This window comes from Dryas octopetala, chromosome 5 (assembly GCF_963921425.1).
Source record: "Dryas octopetala chromosome 5, drDryOcto1.1, whole genome shotgun sequence".
Taxonomy (NCBI): domain Eukaryota; kingdom Viridiplantae; phylum Streptophyta; class Magnoliopsida; order Rosales; family Rosaceae; genus Dryas; species Dryas octopetala.
In genome coordinates, this window is record NC_141370.1 from 21,964,647 (window position 1) to 21,980,134 (window position 15,488).

The 15,488-nt window shown below is 38.0% G+C and overlaps 3 protein-coding genes across 3 annotated transcripts; 2 read left to right on the top strand and 1 right to left on the bottom strand.

Annotated features, from left to right (window-relative positions):
* The first annotated feature begins 1,282 nt into the window (after window positions 1–1,282).
* LOC147285794 (Leucine-rich repeat protein kinase family protein) lies at window positions 1,283–4,854 on the top strand. Its single transcript, XM_086245530.1, has one exon. The coding sequence runs from the start codon at window positions 1,832–1,834 to the stop codon at window positions 4,400–4,402; it is 2,571 nt and encodes an 856-aa protein (XP_086101656.1). The 5' UTR covers window positions 1,283–1,831; the 3' UTR covers window positions 4,403–4,854.
* A 4,181-nt stretch (window positions 4,855–9,035) lies between these two features.
* On the top strand, window positions 9,036–11,394 carry LOC147285795 (eukaryotic translation initiation factor 5A-2-like). Its single transcript, XM_086242986.1, is given in 6 exon segments — window positions 9,036–9,271; window positions 10,164–10,286; window positions 10,402–10,458; window positions 10,863–10,937; window positions 11,037–11,133; window positions 11,136–11,394. Coding segments are annotated over 6 exon segments (495 nt in total). The 5' UTR covers window positions 9,036–9,148; the 3' UTR covers window positions 11,156–11,394.
* Window positions 11,395–11,994: 600 nt separating this feature from the next.
* On the bottom strand, window positions 11,995–14,646 carry PUP5 (purine permease 5). The gene is made up of 2 exons (XM_086242985.1): window positions 14,473–14,646; window positions 11,995–13,246 (listed from the first exon to the last, which is right to left on the bottom strand). The coding sequence occupies exons 1-2, from the start codon at window positions 14,492–14,494 to the stop codon at window positions 12,177–12,179; spliced, it is 1,092 nt and encodes a 363-aa protein (XP_086099111.1). The 5' UTR covers window positions 14,495–14,646; the 3' UTR covers window positions 11,995–12,176.
* Between the last annotated feature and the right edge of the window lie 842 nt (window positions 14,647–15,488).

Consider the following 15,488-nt stretch of genomic DNA (forward strand, 5'->3'; position numbering starts at 1 on the left):
GCCCCAAAGAAAGTACATGGAAGATATGGAGAAAGAAGGCCTGAATTTACTCAATGATCAAGGCCATAACAGTACCCCCAAGTTTACACTATGGTATCAACTTGAACTGTATTACCTACGTAATTATATACATGATTAGACAAACGTGACACCATATATATTAATTCTAATCTGTGATGACCCACATAGACCAAGTGAATGGTACAGAAGGATGGTTCTAGGTAATCATAGCCCCACCATATACTTAATGGTGATCATGGATTAGGGGATAAATCACTAAATCAGTGCTTCACTTTAAGAAATGGGACTTGGGAGAACCTTTTTAAATGTTTAGTCAACAAAACGCTACCTTACACCAGCAATTCTAGCCAACCCATTGAAAAATGCCCTTTACTGTTGGCAAAAGCTGTAATCAATCGTGCAAGTTTGGCTTGTAAAAATATAAGAGTCCTTACAGTCATTATGACTAGTATTTGATTCAAAACCTCAGAGAAGCATTATTCTCAAGCAAAAGATTTTGTAATAAAATTTGAGTATTGTACAACTTCACAAACTTTACGTGCATGAATTTGCTTTGATCATAATACTTCCCATCACTTATCGAATAATTTATGATGCAAATTATTTTGAATCATGTTGGCTTCTAATAATGATCCATTTGTTATGATTCAACCTCATTTTCCAAAATGATTGGTAAAAATAAATTAACCTACACTTGGAATATTTAGTCCCCATTTTCTCTGTGGAACAAAATTGATGTCAAATCTTCATTCTTGTAAATTTGTAATAGAAAACCAAATATTTTTTTGTAATGATTTTGAAGCATTTGGTGATATGATTTGTAGGAGAGGAAAATGAACAAAACTTTTCTTTTTTTGTTTAGAAGTACTTCATAGAAACCTAAAACTTTTTCCATTTAAGGAACAAAACTTTGTACAAGTATTGTATAGCAATATCACTTGGTAATATTACCAATTGGATTTCGATGAGTGAAAGAAACCAAACAAGATCCATTTTCTCTTAGAGAAAAAGATATCAATGATCAACAACACTCAATGAAGAATCATTGAATTCCCACCAACAAAAAGGCACCAACCCAAATAGATATTTGCATTAAACCTTGCTCATTTATGAAGCCCAACCTCTGTCCACCCCGGACTGGGATCTCAGTTCTTACCTTCCCAATATGCCCTCCTCTGTTTATGCGTCTCTCACTCCCTCTCAGACAAAACCCTCCTTGCTTTCATTTAAAACACATATATGATATAGTATTTTTTTACTTTTTTTTCAAAAGTATGCAACATAACTAGAGCTTCTCATATTCTACTTATGCACAGAGACAAAAATGCTTCCTCTCTTGTGTTGTTTGTTTCTGTTGGCTCTCATGGACCTGCAAAGCCACACAAGATGAGCTCACATTCTCTCTGAAAACACCAGAAAATCTGTAGTGCTCGTGAACCCATTTGCTATATGCATGTTCTACTCCACCTACTGTTTTGTGTTTTTTGCCGTCAATTTTGTGGTTTTCTTGGCATGACAAGGACCACAACCCAAGTCTGCAACTAAATTTGTTGTTTCTGGAGAGTTATAGCCTAAAAATCATCTTTCTTGAGAAACCCAAACCTTCTTTACACTGTGCGGTGGTGGTATTGGAATTAATGGAGCTGCCAGAGGCCAAGAAAGTATCTGTGAGATGGACCCAGAACGATTTATGATACTATAATGCTGCTTGTGAAGTTCTGATAGAGAGGGGGGGTTTTGCGGTGGTCATTGCTGGTTTTGGTTAAACTTTCTCTCACTTATTTCCCCTGTTTTTGACTATTTTTCCAAAATGGGTATCAGTTTCTTTCTTTCTCTACTGGTTCTTGCTCTGTTCTTGAAGCCGTTGGCTTGTCAACAACCCAATACAGATGGGTTCTTTGTCTCTCAGTTTTTGCAAAAGATGGGTTTATCATCTTCGCAACTCTACAACTTCTCTGCTCCAGTTTGCTCATGGCAAGGAGTGTTCTGTGATGCCAAAAAGGAATATGTGATTGGCTTAGTGGCTTCTGGTTTGGAACTCTCTGGTTCTATCCCTGACACTACTATTGGTAAGCTAACCAAGCTTCAAACTTTGGACCTTAGCAATAACAAAATCACTGGTATGCCTTCAGATTTGTGGAGTTTAGGTTCACTGAAGAACCTTAATCTCTCCAAAAACCAGATTTCCGGGTCCTTGCCAAACAACATTGGCAACTTTGGTCTACTTGAAAGCTTCGACCTTTCCAGCAACAATTTCTCTGGTGAAATCCCTGCAGCTATAAGCTCCCTTGTCAGCCTGCGAGTTCTTAAGCTCAATCAAAATGGGTTTGAAAAGAGCATTCCATCAGGAATTCTGGGTTGTCAATCTTTGGTTCGGATTGATCTTTCATCGAACCGGTTAAATGGGTCTCTCCCAGATGGTTTTGGTGCTGCATTTCCTAAGCTCCAAACGTTGAATCTTGCTGGAAATGAGATTTTCGGCCGGGACTCCGATTTCGCCGAGATGAAATCCATTTCAAGTCTTAACATTTCTGGGAATATGTTTGAGGGTTCAGTAATAGGTGTTTTCAAGGAGCTGTTGGAGGTGATTGACCTGAGCAGGAACCAGTTTCAAGGTCACATTTCTCAGGTACAATTCAATACTAGCTACAATTGGTCTCATTTGGTTTATTTAGACTTGTCTGAGAATCAGCTTGGTGGAGAAATTTTACATAACTGGAATCAAGCCCAGAATCTCAAACACCTTAATCTTGCACACAATAGATTTACTAGGCAGGAATTCCCGAGAATCGAAATGTTTTTGGGTTTGGAGTACCTTAATTTGTCTAAAACTAGTCTTACTGGTCACATTCCTGCTGAAATTTCCCAATTGAGTAACTTGAATGCACTTGATCTTTCTGAGAACCATCTTATAGGCCAAATTCCATTACTGAGTATCAAAAATCTCCTAGTTCTTGATGTTTCACACAATAATTTGAGTGGAGAAGTCCCGGTATCACTCTTGGAGAAGCTCCCTTGGATGGAGAGGTTCAACTTCTCTTACAATAATTTGACACTTTGTGCTTCTGAAATCTCCCCTGAAACCCTCCAAACATCTTTCTTTGGTTCATCAAACAGCTGCCCCATTGCCGCAAACCCTGGCCTTTTCAGAAGACATGTCACTAAGGCCAAGCACAAGGGACTAAAGCTTGCTTTGGTTTTGACCTTCTCATTGGTATGCTTGCTTGCTGGTTTGCTGTTTCTAGCATTTGGTTGCAGAAGGAAAACCAGATTGTGGGCAGTAAAACAAACCTCATACAAGGAAGAACAAAATATATCAGGCCCCTTTTCATTCCAGACCGATTCAACCACATGGGTGGCGGATGTAAAGCAAGCAACGTCGGTCCCTGTAGTAATTTTCGAGAAGCCATTGTTGAATTTCACATTTGCAGACCTCTTATCTGCAACTTCAAATTTTGACCGGGGAATCCTTTTGGCTGAAGGGAAATTTGGGCCTGTATATAGAGGATTTCTACCAGGTGGAATTCATGTAGCAGTAAAAGTGTTGGTGCATGGTTCTACATTGACAGACCAGGAAGCTGCAAGAGAGTTTGAGTATCTTGGTCGAATCAAACACCCCAATCTTGTTCCATTGACTGGATATTGCTTAGCCGGGGACCAACGAATTGCCATCTATGATTACATGGAGAATGGGAACCTACAGAATTTGCTTCATGACTTGCCACTTGGTGTTCAAACAACTGAGGATTGGAGCACAGATACATGGGAAGAAGATGAGAACAATGGCATTCAACATGTTGGTTCTGAAGGGTTATTAACAACTTGGAGATTCCGTCACAAAATTGCACTTGGCACTGCTCGAGCACTGGCATTTTTACACCATGGCTGCTCACCTCCAATTATTCATAGAGATGTTAAAGCTAGTAGTGTTTATCTGGACTACAACTTAGAGCCAAGATTATCTGATTTTGGGCTGGCTAAGGTTTTTGGTACCGGTTTAGAAGAAGAGATCTCCCGCGGGTCACCTGGGTATGTTCCGCCGGAGTTTTCTCAGCCAGAATATGATTCTCCAACACCAAAATCTGATGTATATTGCTTTGGAGTTGTTCTTTTTGAGCTGATTACTGGGAAGAAGCCAATTGTTGATGATAATCCTGAGGAGAAAGATGCAACTTTGGTGAGCTGGGTTAGAGGATTGGTTAGGAAGAACAAAGGGTCAAGTGCTATTGATCCAAAAATTCGTGATACAGGACCAGATGACCAAATGGAGGAGGCCCTCAAGATTGGATATCTGTGCACAGCTGACCTTCCCTCAAAGCGACCAAGCATGCAACAGATAGTCGGACTTCTTAAAGATATCGAACCAACAGGTAACCAATGAAGAACAAAGTTGAAAACAAAAATTGCGAGTTTCTTCTTTAGCTTTTCTTTCCTGATTTGTTCTTGTTTTTTGTTATGAGCTCTGTTTTGCTGCCATGGGAAATTGTACAGTAGCCCTGGAAATTCTGTCTGGACTTGTGATCATGTCGTTCATTTTGCGTTCCCAATATTGTTGGTGGCTTAGAAGTTGAATTTATATATACAAAGGAGTTTGATTTCGAGATGGTAGTATCTTTCTTAGAATTTCATTTAACTGGTGTCTACTTGGTTCTATGAGAAGCCTCCAAAGAAGAATTAGTTTCAAAAATCTGCATTGCTTATAGTTTTGTGTTTCTCTCGTTCTTAGACATGGATGCTAAGTCAGTGCATATGCAAATCTTGTATGTTAGTATATGCATTCTTGGAGTAGTTGCGCAAATATGCATATGCATGTAGGGGACCTAGAGGTGTGCCGCAGAACCTCAAGGTCTCAGCCTCAACCTGCCAATTTTAGTGATGGCATGGACCACCTTTGGCACCATCAACCATGGTTCAACCAAAAACAAAATGTATGGGTGGGCCGTGGCTGTGTATATATGAAAGTAAAAAATACATGTGATTGTTAACACGGGATATCCATTACCATATATGAACCCCATGTTCAGGATAAGTACTGTTGGCTGTAACCAATAGCCATAAGCTGCTTTCCATTCCAAACTGCAACCTAGTAAATGCTGTTCCTTCATTGTTCCATTGTTACTGTTAAAATATTCACAGTTGTAAGTTTCTTTATCGTCATTGAGGTGAGAGAGAGAGAGAGAGAGAGAGAGAGAGAGAGAGAGAGATTCCTGCATAATTAATTGAATAGCTGGGCCTACATCGTTAGTGTGATTGCATGCATGTTCATTATAATTTACAAAGGGGTGTGGGAGGTTTCATTATATAAGGATACTAGGAAGATACAGACATTCCATGATAACTTGCAACCGCGTGTTTCTTCTCACAAGTCTGGGGTTGAATATTAATGATGCCAGCCACGATTTAAGAGGATGTAATATGATGAGTACCTACCTACCTATATAATCAAATACTTATTATATATTTATATATATGTTAAATCATTTATTTTTATATGGGGTGAAAGACGTTCCTACCACACTTCACTTATACAATAAATTAAGACCAGCATCATAGCCGAATGGACATGGTCATCATCATTTTCAACATGGAGTCCAATATATAGTTGGGTTGGTTACTTGGTTGTGAAGCATATTCGAACTTTCAAAGTTTGGACCAAGAAAAAGTGCACGTAAAGATGAGCATATTTGCATACTTACTAGTGACTGGTGTCAGGAGAATGATTCATGTTTTTATATCTACCTCATGCGTCACTTTTTGTAGCCACTATCCTTTTGTATGTCGAAAATTGGCAGTACTTCTGCAGAAGAAAAGAAGAATTTGAAAAGTTATCTTTCTTCTTCTGCATTGTTGGTGTAGAAAACATGCATCTTATTTGCATGCAAAATTTCCACACTACTTTTGTTTGTGGATAAACCCACACCGATCCAACAGCCAGTCAGGGCCGGACACGTGGCTGGTCAGACCTGACTTCAATGTTTGACTTCTCCGTGGTCAGATTTTGACTTCCACATCATCACTGCTCAGCATTTCCCCAGCCAGCTCAGATCGGGTCTCCATGCCGAGTCCTCCGTGCCCGGTCCAAGCCGAACCGATGATCTTCCAAGGGATTGAGTGTCCATCTTTCCAGTCATTCCGGTTCGGCTCGGCTCGGCACAGGAATACCCTCATTTCGAGTTCTGGCGTCGGCCACGCAGGGCTCGGAAGGACCCCTATCAATTGAACCGGATCGGCCTGGAATTCCGTGTCCGATCCGATCACACATGGGCTTCATGTATACGCATAAGATCATGTGTTCGGCTCGGCTCGGCTCTCCGCCGCCATTCCCAGGAAGATCATGTTGGGGTGAACCGCCACACTTAAATGCACCTGACAAAAGTCTTCTGACAAAAGAGACAACCTAGCCTGCATTCATGACTATTGAGGCAGTTCACCTGGATCTTCCATACTTGCATTCAATGCAGCATTGAATGCAAAGGAGGTGGATAGCTGTGCATGCCACTGTTCACGACCGAACTCGTGGATCTCTCTCAACCAGCCAGTCACATGCAGGTAACTTACTCATCACAATCTCCTTTGCCTATACATACCAACTCATATGTGCAAAATGGGGATCTATCAACCAATCTATAAAACACTTACACAAAAATTCCCACTCACCCAAGAGCATACCCAACTTGCTGAGAATAACCCAGAACTTTTGCCTTGTTCTTCCTATTCTCCGAAGTTCATCCTTTGTTTCTTCCTCACCTATCATCAAACACCATCACTGACTTCATCATCGGAGCGTGTTTGGCTGGTACCACACCGGTCCATCTCCTTTGATCTTGTGTTTGTCTACAGGAAGATCTCACGTCATCATCCAGCAGGGCTTCGGATCAGCCAAGTCACCACCTCTAAGTTGTTGCATCTCTCTTACGGAAATTTGCATCAACAACTTTGAAAGACTTAAAATGCAAAGCATGCCAACCAATGCGAGAGGGTGGTCTAAAGCGTGAGCCATAATATTAAGGATTTTCGAAGCTTTTAAAGCCAAAGCTGTTAAAGAGGGGAAGCCTTTTGGGCTTTTATTTTGTATGGGCCATGCTTCTCTGTCTCTCAGTCTCTCTGAACAGGGGAATGGTCCTCACAGTCACTCCACATCAAACACACCAGCCTATTTAAGAAGTGGTCCAGAGTCCAAATAAATTCCTGGAATATTTTTCTTGCTTTTAAAAGGTGGATAGTGGTCATGGACTAATAGTCTAATTCTATAGTTTGTAAAGAATATTTTTGGATAAATCACATTGACATCTACATGTCTCGTGTCAAAATCTAAATGAAATATGGACATCAAGAATTTGGTTTCCCTGAAAGTAAATAGTTCTCTGAATCCCATGGGTTGCTTCTGCAAGCTTTTGGAACATATATAGCTACAGATATTCTGTAGGTGACAGATAGAGCTAATCAAATGATCAAAGACTAATCTTGCTCAGTGATGGTGCTTGGTAGGTGTGTTATCCAATCAATCAGTTTATTGATGAAGCAAATAATTATCATCTGTAATCCACCCTGTTAATCATCTTGCAAAAAATCCTAATAGTTATACTCTTCACCTTTATGTCACTATTTTTTTTCTCTCTTTCATCATCTCTATCATGTCTGATGGACCCTTTCCATATAGTGGTGTGCCTAAAAGTGTATTTGGAAGAATTCAGACTGATGGTAAAATTTATTCTATTCTTAAATTTGGAGAGATTTTTCGGTATAACCGATACATCGTTACGTGGGTATAACCAGTATATGTGTCATAATATGAGTGGATGTTATTAATACAATACTCTACTAATATAAACATATCGTCTAATAATACTTTTACTTACACATTGAATTCGTTATATGACCACGTAATGGTGTATCAGTTATATTAAAAAAATTCTCTCAAATTTAGGTTTGTCTACAATATGTTGCCAGTTACTTTAACATGTCCATTCCTGAGTTGAATATAAGAGCTATAGCTTTTTTTCCTTTTTTTTATTGATCTGAAGAATATAAGAGCTAGCTAATATAGCATTTCATATCCAATTGGTTTTGTTCCTGGAATAAATGATGGGCCCATATAACCTTGCATTGAGCATCTAATTCTTTGATTCGGTCCAAGTCCAACACGGCATCTTTAGAAGAGAAGACGTGAACCGCTTAAAGTAAGCACGTGTAACAATTCTTTAAGATGGGGCGGGTCGGGTTTGTCCTTTTAATTTATAATTTATGTAAAAGTGTCTTTATTTTAAGAAAAAATGAGAACATCCTCTGGGATATCACATGGCAATGTAATTTAATGTTTAAAATTTTAGATCATTCTTAAGAATTATATCTGTAAAAAGTTAGTCAAATTAATAATTAGTTAATCATATATTTTTTTTAGTCAAAAATAATTAATTAATCATATAAATTGTATAGATAAACACAATTCGTGAAATAAAATTGAAATAATGTTGATAATAATTAAAATGGCTAACCAATTTTCGAGTTGTTTGATATACTACATAGATGATTTTTGAATTGCGGGTTTCCTTTTTTTAAAATAATAACATTCTTATTTGAAGCTTCATTTTGAATTCCAATTTACTTACACAAATGTAATTGGTGGGATAACTCATTTAGAAGGATCATAAAATTACCTTATCTGCAATCAGCACCCAAATCGATCCTCCTCCCCCTATTTAAAAAAAAAAAAAAAAACTTACCTAAATTCCAAAATCATGAATTTTTAGATGGGATTCAGTCGGAATCCAACTTATACATGTATAAGATAAGAGTGAAATTACGATAAGTGGTCCCTCGGTCTCCCTAATTACACTTATACTAGGTCTTCTCTAGGTCTCCCTTCCGCGCCTCCTTCTCCTATTCCTTTTGGATAAGTTTATAAGGACAAAGGGAGTGAGTGAAGGGGAGCTAAACACTAACCCCTGATCGAACGGTCAGGATTCGATCTCTGCTTAACTAGGGTTAATATTTGACCTCAAGGCTTCGATTATAGAGCCAGTCACGCTCCTAGAACCAGAAGTCGCCTCTTCGTTGTTTCAGAAGAAAAAAGAGCAAGAGGGACATAGACATAGAAGCTCATTAAGCTCAAAGAGAGTGACACAAAATGTCGGACGAGGAGCACCAGTTTGAATCCAAGGCCGATGCTGGGGCCTCCAAGACCTATCCTCAGCAAGCTGGTGCCATTCGCAAGAATGGTTACATAGTCATCAAGGGCAGGCCTTGCAAGGTTTCTTCTATTCTTTTTTTTTTTTTTTTTATTAATATATTTTTAATCCTTTTTTTTTTGGAGTAAAAATTCATCTGGGTTTGCATGATTTCCACCAGATCTTCAATGTTCTCCTTGATTTTAATTCAAATATATTGCTTTACTGTTTTTCCTGTATTCTTTTTTTGTTTTTGGTGTTGAAATTACTAATCCTTGCTTGGCGGAGATTCATTCATCTTTTTCAGTAAGAAAATTAATATGTTTATTTTGTGTTGATAATTAGTTGGAGTTGTTACCGATGTTGATATTGTCTATAGATTTGTCCTGTGGGCTTGCTTTCAGGATTGGATTTTCTTTGTTGGGTATTTGAATTTAAAATTTCCTTTGTTGGTAATTGCACGAGTATTTCTGTGTGGCTTTGTGGATAACGTTTTCCACTTATGCTGGATACTGAGAAAAGATTAGTCAGTAATAAGGAAAACTTATAGCACACAATCGATGTAGCACTTAGCATAGTCAAATCCATACACTATACACATAGAACTAAGTATCCCAATTTCCCTTACCCAAATCCTTGCGGTTCTCTTAAATTATGTCATTCGTGTTGTCTTAGTTTCTGACATACTTGTTGTGTTGCCATGTGGGACTTAACACACGCACACATCCTTACCCAAACAGTGGTTTCACAATATTCTTCACTTGAAAAATCTTTGACATCCCCATTAGGATCCAAATTTATTGTGATGTCTATCCAACCATTATCCATATATCCCAACTTTTCATCTCTGAAACTGATTAAGCTGAAATGTTAGTCACCCATCCTTTTCTCTTTTTTGTAGTTCTGCAGTCTCTAGGTTGTAATTAGATTAATTCATTCACAACTAATAGTCTGTTTTTTTTTTTTTCTTAACAGGTTGTAGAAGTCTCCACTTCAAAAACAGGAAAGCATGGTCATGCAAAGTGCCACTTTGTGGCAATTGATATATTTAATGGAAAGAAACTTGAAGATATTGTTCCTTCGTCCCACAACTGTGATGTAAGCTTATGTCGAGATTTGACTTTCGTGTATTTGTGTTTCATTGTGTTTGTGTTTATTTTCTGCTTGCAAGTTGGCTCATTTGTTCTCTATTTATTTACCATTGTTGTTGCAGGTTCCCCATGTCAATCGTACTGACTACCAGCTGATTGATATCTCTGAAGATGGTTTTGTAAGTTCTCCTATCAATTAGTACCAAAACATTGCATCAGGGATTTTGATTGTTATGTGAATTTATTGATGATAATGATGATACAAAGTTTCTGCCATATGTTGTGGCTTCAGCTGTTGCTTAAGCTTTTGCCACATGGGTTTATGTTTCGGAGTTTCACAATATCTTCTGCCCTGTTCGTGTTATGTTAAGGAAAGTTATAAATTCCTTGTAATGTGCATTTGCATGTTTAATGGAAAGAAAATAGATAACACACATACAAAACAAAACTAAACACATCAATGGAATTTTGACTTCCAAAAAGATAAAACAGAAATTCACATATGAGATGGAGGGGCATAAAGAGACAAGTAATTGGCTCCGTTGCTTTTGATTTAAACTAACTGGAGTTGGGTGTCATGTAGGTGAGTCTTTTAACTGAAAATGGAAACACCAAGGATGATCTGAGGCTTCCCACCGATGACAGTCTGCTTACCCAGGTATCTTGTTGAGAACATTTTCAGTTAACCGGAGTTGCTTTATTGTATCTGTTTTCTTTGTATACAACTAAAATCTTTCATTGGTATTTCATTTTATAGATTAAAGATGGGTTTGGCGAAGGAAAGGATCTTGTGGTGACAGTCATGTCTGCAATGGGAGAGGAGCAGATCTGTGCCCTTAAGGACATTGGTCCTAAGAATTAAATATGATGCTGTAGCAGTAGCTGATGGCAATGCTTGCTTTTTTTTTTCAACTGTTGCTAACAGGGAGGTTTATCAACCATATATCTGTGCAATAAACCTATTTAAATGGTATTTTAGCTTGCCAGGCTTGTAAAAGTGATAACTCAAAGAAGATTTAAAGCTGCTGATCCCTTTGCAAAGGGAACTGGATATCTATGAAACTATTTCTGTTTTTTATTGTTCCAGTAAAAGGAAATATTTCTGTTTAATCTTTTATCAAGCCTTATCTTGTAATGTGTGGCATGTTTTGAGATTCTGAGAAGCATATTTCACTCCCCCTTATCTTGCCCTAGGCCCACCTTTTGGAAACAGATGTTGCAAATTGTGCCAATCTTGTACTGGCTTTACCATCTATAATTCATAAAATAAAAAATGGTTAACATGTCATATCATAATATGTTCCATCTCTCTTTGATCTGACTTAATAAATCAGTGGATTTGTTAGTACATGTTTGATGGCATTACGGTGGTCACTCTGGCTAGCTCAGTAGCATGAAATTTGTCCACAAAAGGCTTGAAGGTCAGTTTGCTTACTGTTCATGAAACACTCGCCTCGAGATTTCATGCTTGTACGCGGGAAATGTTATCTTTACCTAAATTGCCTATAAAATGTTAAACGTTAAGATTTAAATGACTTAATATTTGCCATAGATCTTATGAAATTCGATTTTCCTTGAACATGAATCAAATTTGTGACCGTAATTCAAACAATTGCGTGATGCCAACTGCATAAATTTTTTTTTAGTACATTACCATTGTTGAGAAGTAACGTTTACAAACACAGGTTTGCTGATTACAATCTACAGCTCCCTCCTAAAAAAAATTCTTTTGGATATTGAGATAGTGGAACACATAAATATACAAAGATCTTAGTTAAGATATGTCTTCGTATTTTGGGGAAGGAAACTGCCTTTCAACAAGCCACTCCAGTATAGTAGGATATGAGACATACACCCCAGAAGATTGAAAGACAACGAGGAAGGAAATAACAAAATATTACGAGGATACTCTACTTCCAGAGGAGTTGCCATAGATGTAGCAGCCAAATCCCCAAAATGTAACAAGCAGAGAGAGGATCTTCAAGCCGCTCATGGGGTCATTTAACAATATGACAGCTGCAATGCTTGTGAGGGGTACCCTTACTGCGTTGAGAACACCAGCAAGAACAGTGGAAGACAAAAAAAGCACAGCAGTACTCCCTAATACCCCCAACTGGAATGTGATTGTACCCCAAATGAGCACAAGGTAATACGAAGATTTACCACCCTTGAAACTTCTAGCCTCAGATTTCATTCCCTGAAAATCCTTATTGCAAATTACCCCAATGGTGGTAAATACAAATGCAAATAAAGAAACCATGACTTGCTGCTCCAACACAACATGGAAGGACCTTCTACCAAGTAGCTTCACAAAAATTAGCTCTGAAAGGGCAAAAATGAGCCCATGGAGAGCAGATCCTAAAATATCCCATATAAAACCGATAATGTATTGCCTATCAGTGACATTTCCATATCTGTCTGAATCTGAATCCAAAGCAATGATGGTCATAGCAGCAGTAATGATCACGATAGCATTTACTATTGCAGCATTAAGTTTGTTCTTCACAAGTAGGTATCCAAATAATGCAGAAAATACGAGAGATGATGATGCGAGAAGAGAAGCAGTAGATGCTGGGAGGTAAGCATATGCATATGCATACATGAGGTTGTCAGCAGCACTTAAGAAACCTAGTCCAATATAAGAAAAGGTAAGTTTTAAATTCAGGGGAGTGGGAGAAGTTTCGCAGAAGAAGTACATAGGCAATAAGATTAGAGCAGTCAGAGGCCACCCTGCAACTGCGACCCACGAAATGATCCACTTGCTAGTGCCCCCATTGGCATAATAGATACGAGATAGAAGGCTTGATGCAGGGAATGCTACAAGCATTGCTCCACTGCTCAGAACTAAAAGTATCCAATGTGAGATTGGCTTTCTTCTGTATGCTTCCCAAATCATCTTCTTAAAAGCAGAAATCCGGCTCCACCATGAAATGGGAGGATTAGGTGATTCCTCATCCATTCTTTCCCCTGACATGAATGAATGATCATGAGAAAATATCCATAATAAACTCAATAAATGTTTTTTGGGATTTCAGTACTTTTAAACTTACATACCAGTAACTCTTTTAACTATGCAAAGTCATGGTTTCAAATTAACCACATCTTTCTTTTTGTTCTGGAAAGAGGAAGAATACTTAATATGATAAATATGACCAGTAAATGAATAAGAATGAAGCCACCATGAAAGTGATCATATGATACTGATGTAGAACAAGAAGGGGAGTTAGGGTGGAGGGAAAGATAGAAGAGGAGAGGAGAGGAGAGATAAGAGAGAGAGAGAGAGAGAAGATGAAGAGAAAAGCAACTAAGATATTCAAGTCCACTTAAAGGTATTACATCATAGCCTATATACAGAGACCAAACCAGACTCAGAAAGAAACTAAGAACCAAACCCAAAAGGAAACTACAGCCAAATAAGATCTCTATAACAAAGGAAACCAAATAAAATCTAACTAAATAAACCCAATTTCTAAGCTTGTGCCTATGCATAAGATCATACAATTTCTATTTCTCTTCTTGTATCTGTCATCAAATACCTCCTTACAACCATGGCAGTTTATTGCACAGCAGAAAACATAGTACTTCAAAAAGCTGATCTATTGCAGGAGCCTAACTCTTGCCAAATGAATTTCCTTTTTGAGGTATTAATCTATTGGAGGAGAAGAACTACATGTGTTCAAATTTGATGACAATTCTTTATATCTTGGATACATGAGATCTTTTAACTGGGTTGTTCTGCCACTCAACACTGACATGTGGCAGGAACAGCCAATTTTTTCTCCTATCTGAGGCCATAAAGCCATTTACTTGAAAGATTTGGACTTTGCAGAACCCAACACAAGAAGCAAACACAAAAAGTAAACAGTGAGATAATTCACTGCTTAAGAACAACAATGCATTTGGACAAGAGAGGAAAGAGGGGTTATCGTTTCCATAGAGCAAGGACATACTTTCTTACCCAATTAAGTTTTCTTTAGTGAATTTACTAATCCCACATTCCCATACATACATGATACATACAAATTATATCAACAACATAAAAACTAAAAGCTCGATTAATTTTGTCATTTTTTCCCGGCATTTTCCTAGCAACCAATCAAATCCATAATCAACAAAACAATATCCAATAATAAATTAATACTGATTAATAAAATTGGGTGAATAAAAGTGATGAGAGTGAGAAGAAAACTGACCTGGCTCGAGCAGTGGCTGCATTAATTCGCTGACGCTCACAAGCAGAGAGGCTATAGAGTATTTTGAGTTTTGAGGTCAGACTGAGACTGTATCGAATGAAATAAATCCATACGCTGCTCCTGCTCGAAACGTCGCCGTCATAACCGGGCCATGCAAAGTCACACGCTTTTGGTTTCGGGTTAGGATACGATTCTTGTGAACTTATGGTGGTTGTTGTAAACTAATTAAACGTGTTACTTCTGAATTCTGACGGTGGTGGGCCGTTGTGGGCTGGCTGGAGGATGGAGATGGCCTGATCTAAACTTCAATGGTGGATGACACTGTAAGTTAAATACGTACGTGTTAACTTTGTCGTCTACTCTGTATTTCGATTGGGCAACCACGCCACACGTGCTTGCACTACTTCTTGTTTGGATTCTCTCTTTATCAAGTTGTTGTTTATTAACAATTTCATGCTTCTTTCGTCTTGTTAAGGGGTTTGAATTTGATATTAAACACAATCAATATTTAATGGTTCTTTCATCTGGATCCCCTAGTGTCACACAACTCTTGATGCCCAAATCACTTCTTTCTTGGATTGCACCCAACAACACTAGGCTCTAAGTCACAAACATGTTACTTACATTTACATTAGGAGAGACCCTACCCAATTTCAGTCCTCATACATATAACAACTTTCTCTTATCAATTAATTTGACAATAATCAGATTATTCAGTTAAAAATTAACTTAATCAATATATATGATCTAAATTAACAGTTTGATAAAACAACATTTCCCACTTAAATTGCATAACTTATAATAACATTATGACTTCTACTCAGTTTTTTGCTAAGCTAACACTAACAAATTGGCAGACTCCCCCTTAAGAATCCTCAGTGCTATATAAGCAATTGCTAGCAACAGGCATCCCATAGAAAAAGTAAAGGGCAAGATGATTCCATCTCTTCCTATGAAATGAGTTCACACATTACCATTTTTTCAGTAAGCAGTAAGCACCATGTTTCCTTTATGTT

Bases quoted from the DNA above. Each gene is read 5' to 3' on its own strand.
- LOC147285794 (XM_086245530.1), top strand. From the start codon at position 1,832: ATGGGTATCAGTTTCTTTCTTTCTCTACTGGTTCTTGCTCTGTTCTTG.
- PUP5 (XM_086242985.1), bottom strand. From the start codon at position 14,494: ATGCAGCCACTGCTCGAGCCAG. The intron at 13,247-14,472 runs GTCAGTTTTCTT...CATTCATGTCAG, and splicing joins GCAGCCACTGCTCGAGCCAG to GGGAAAGAATGGATGAGGAA.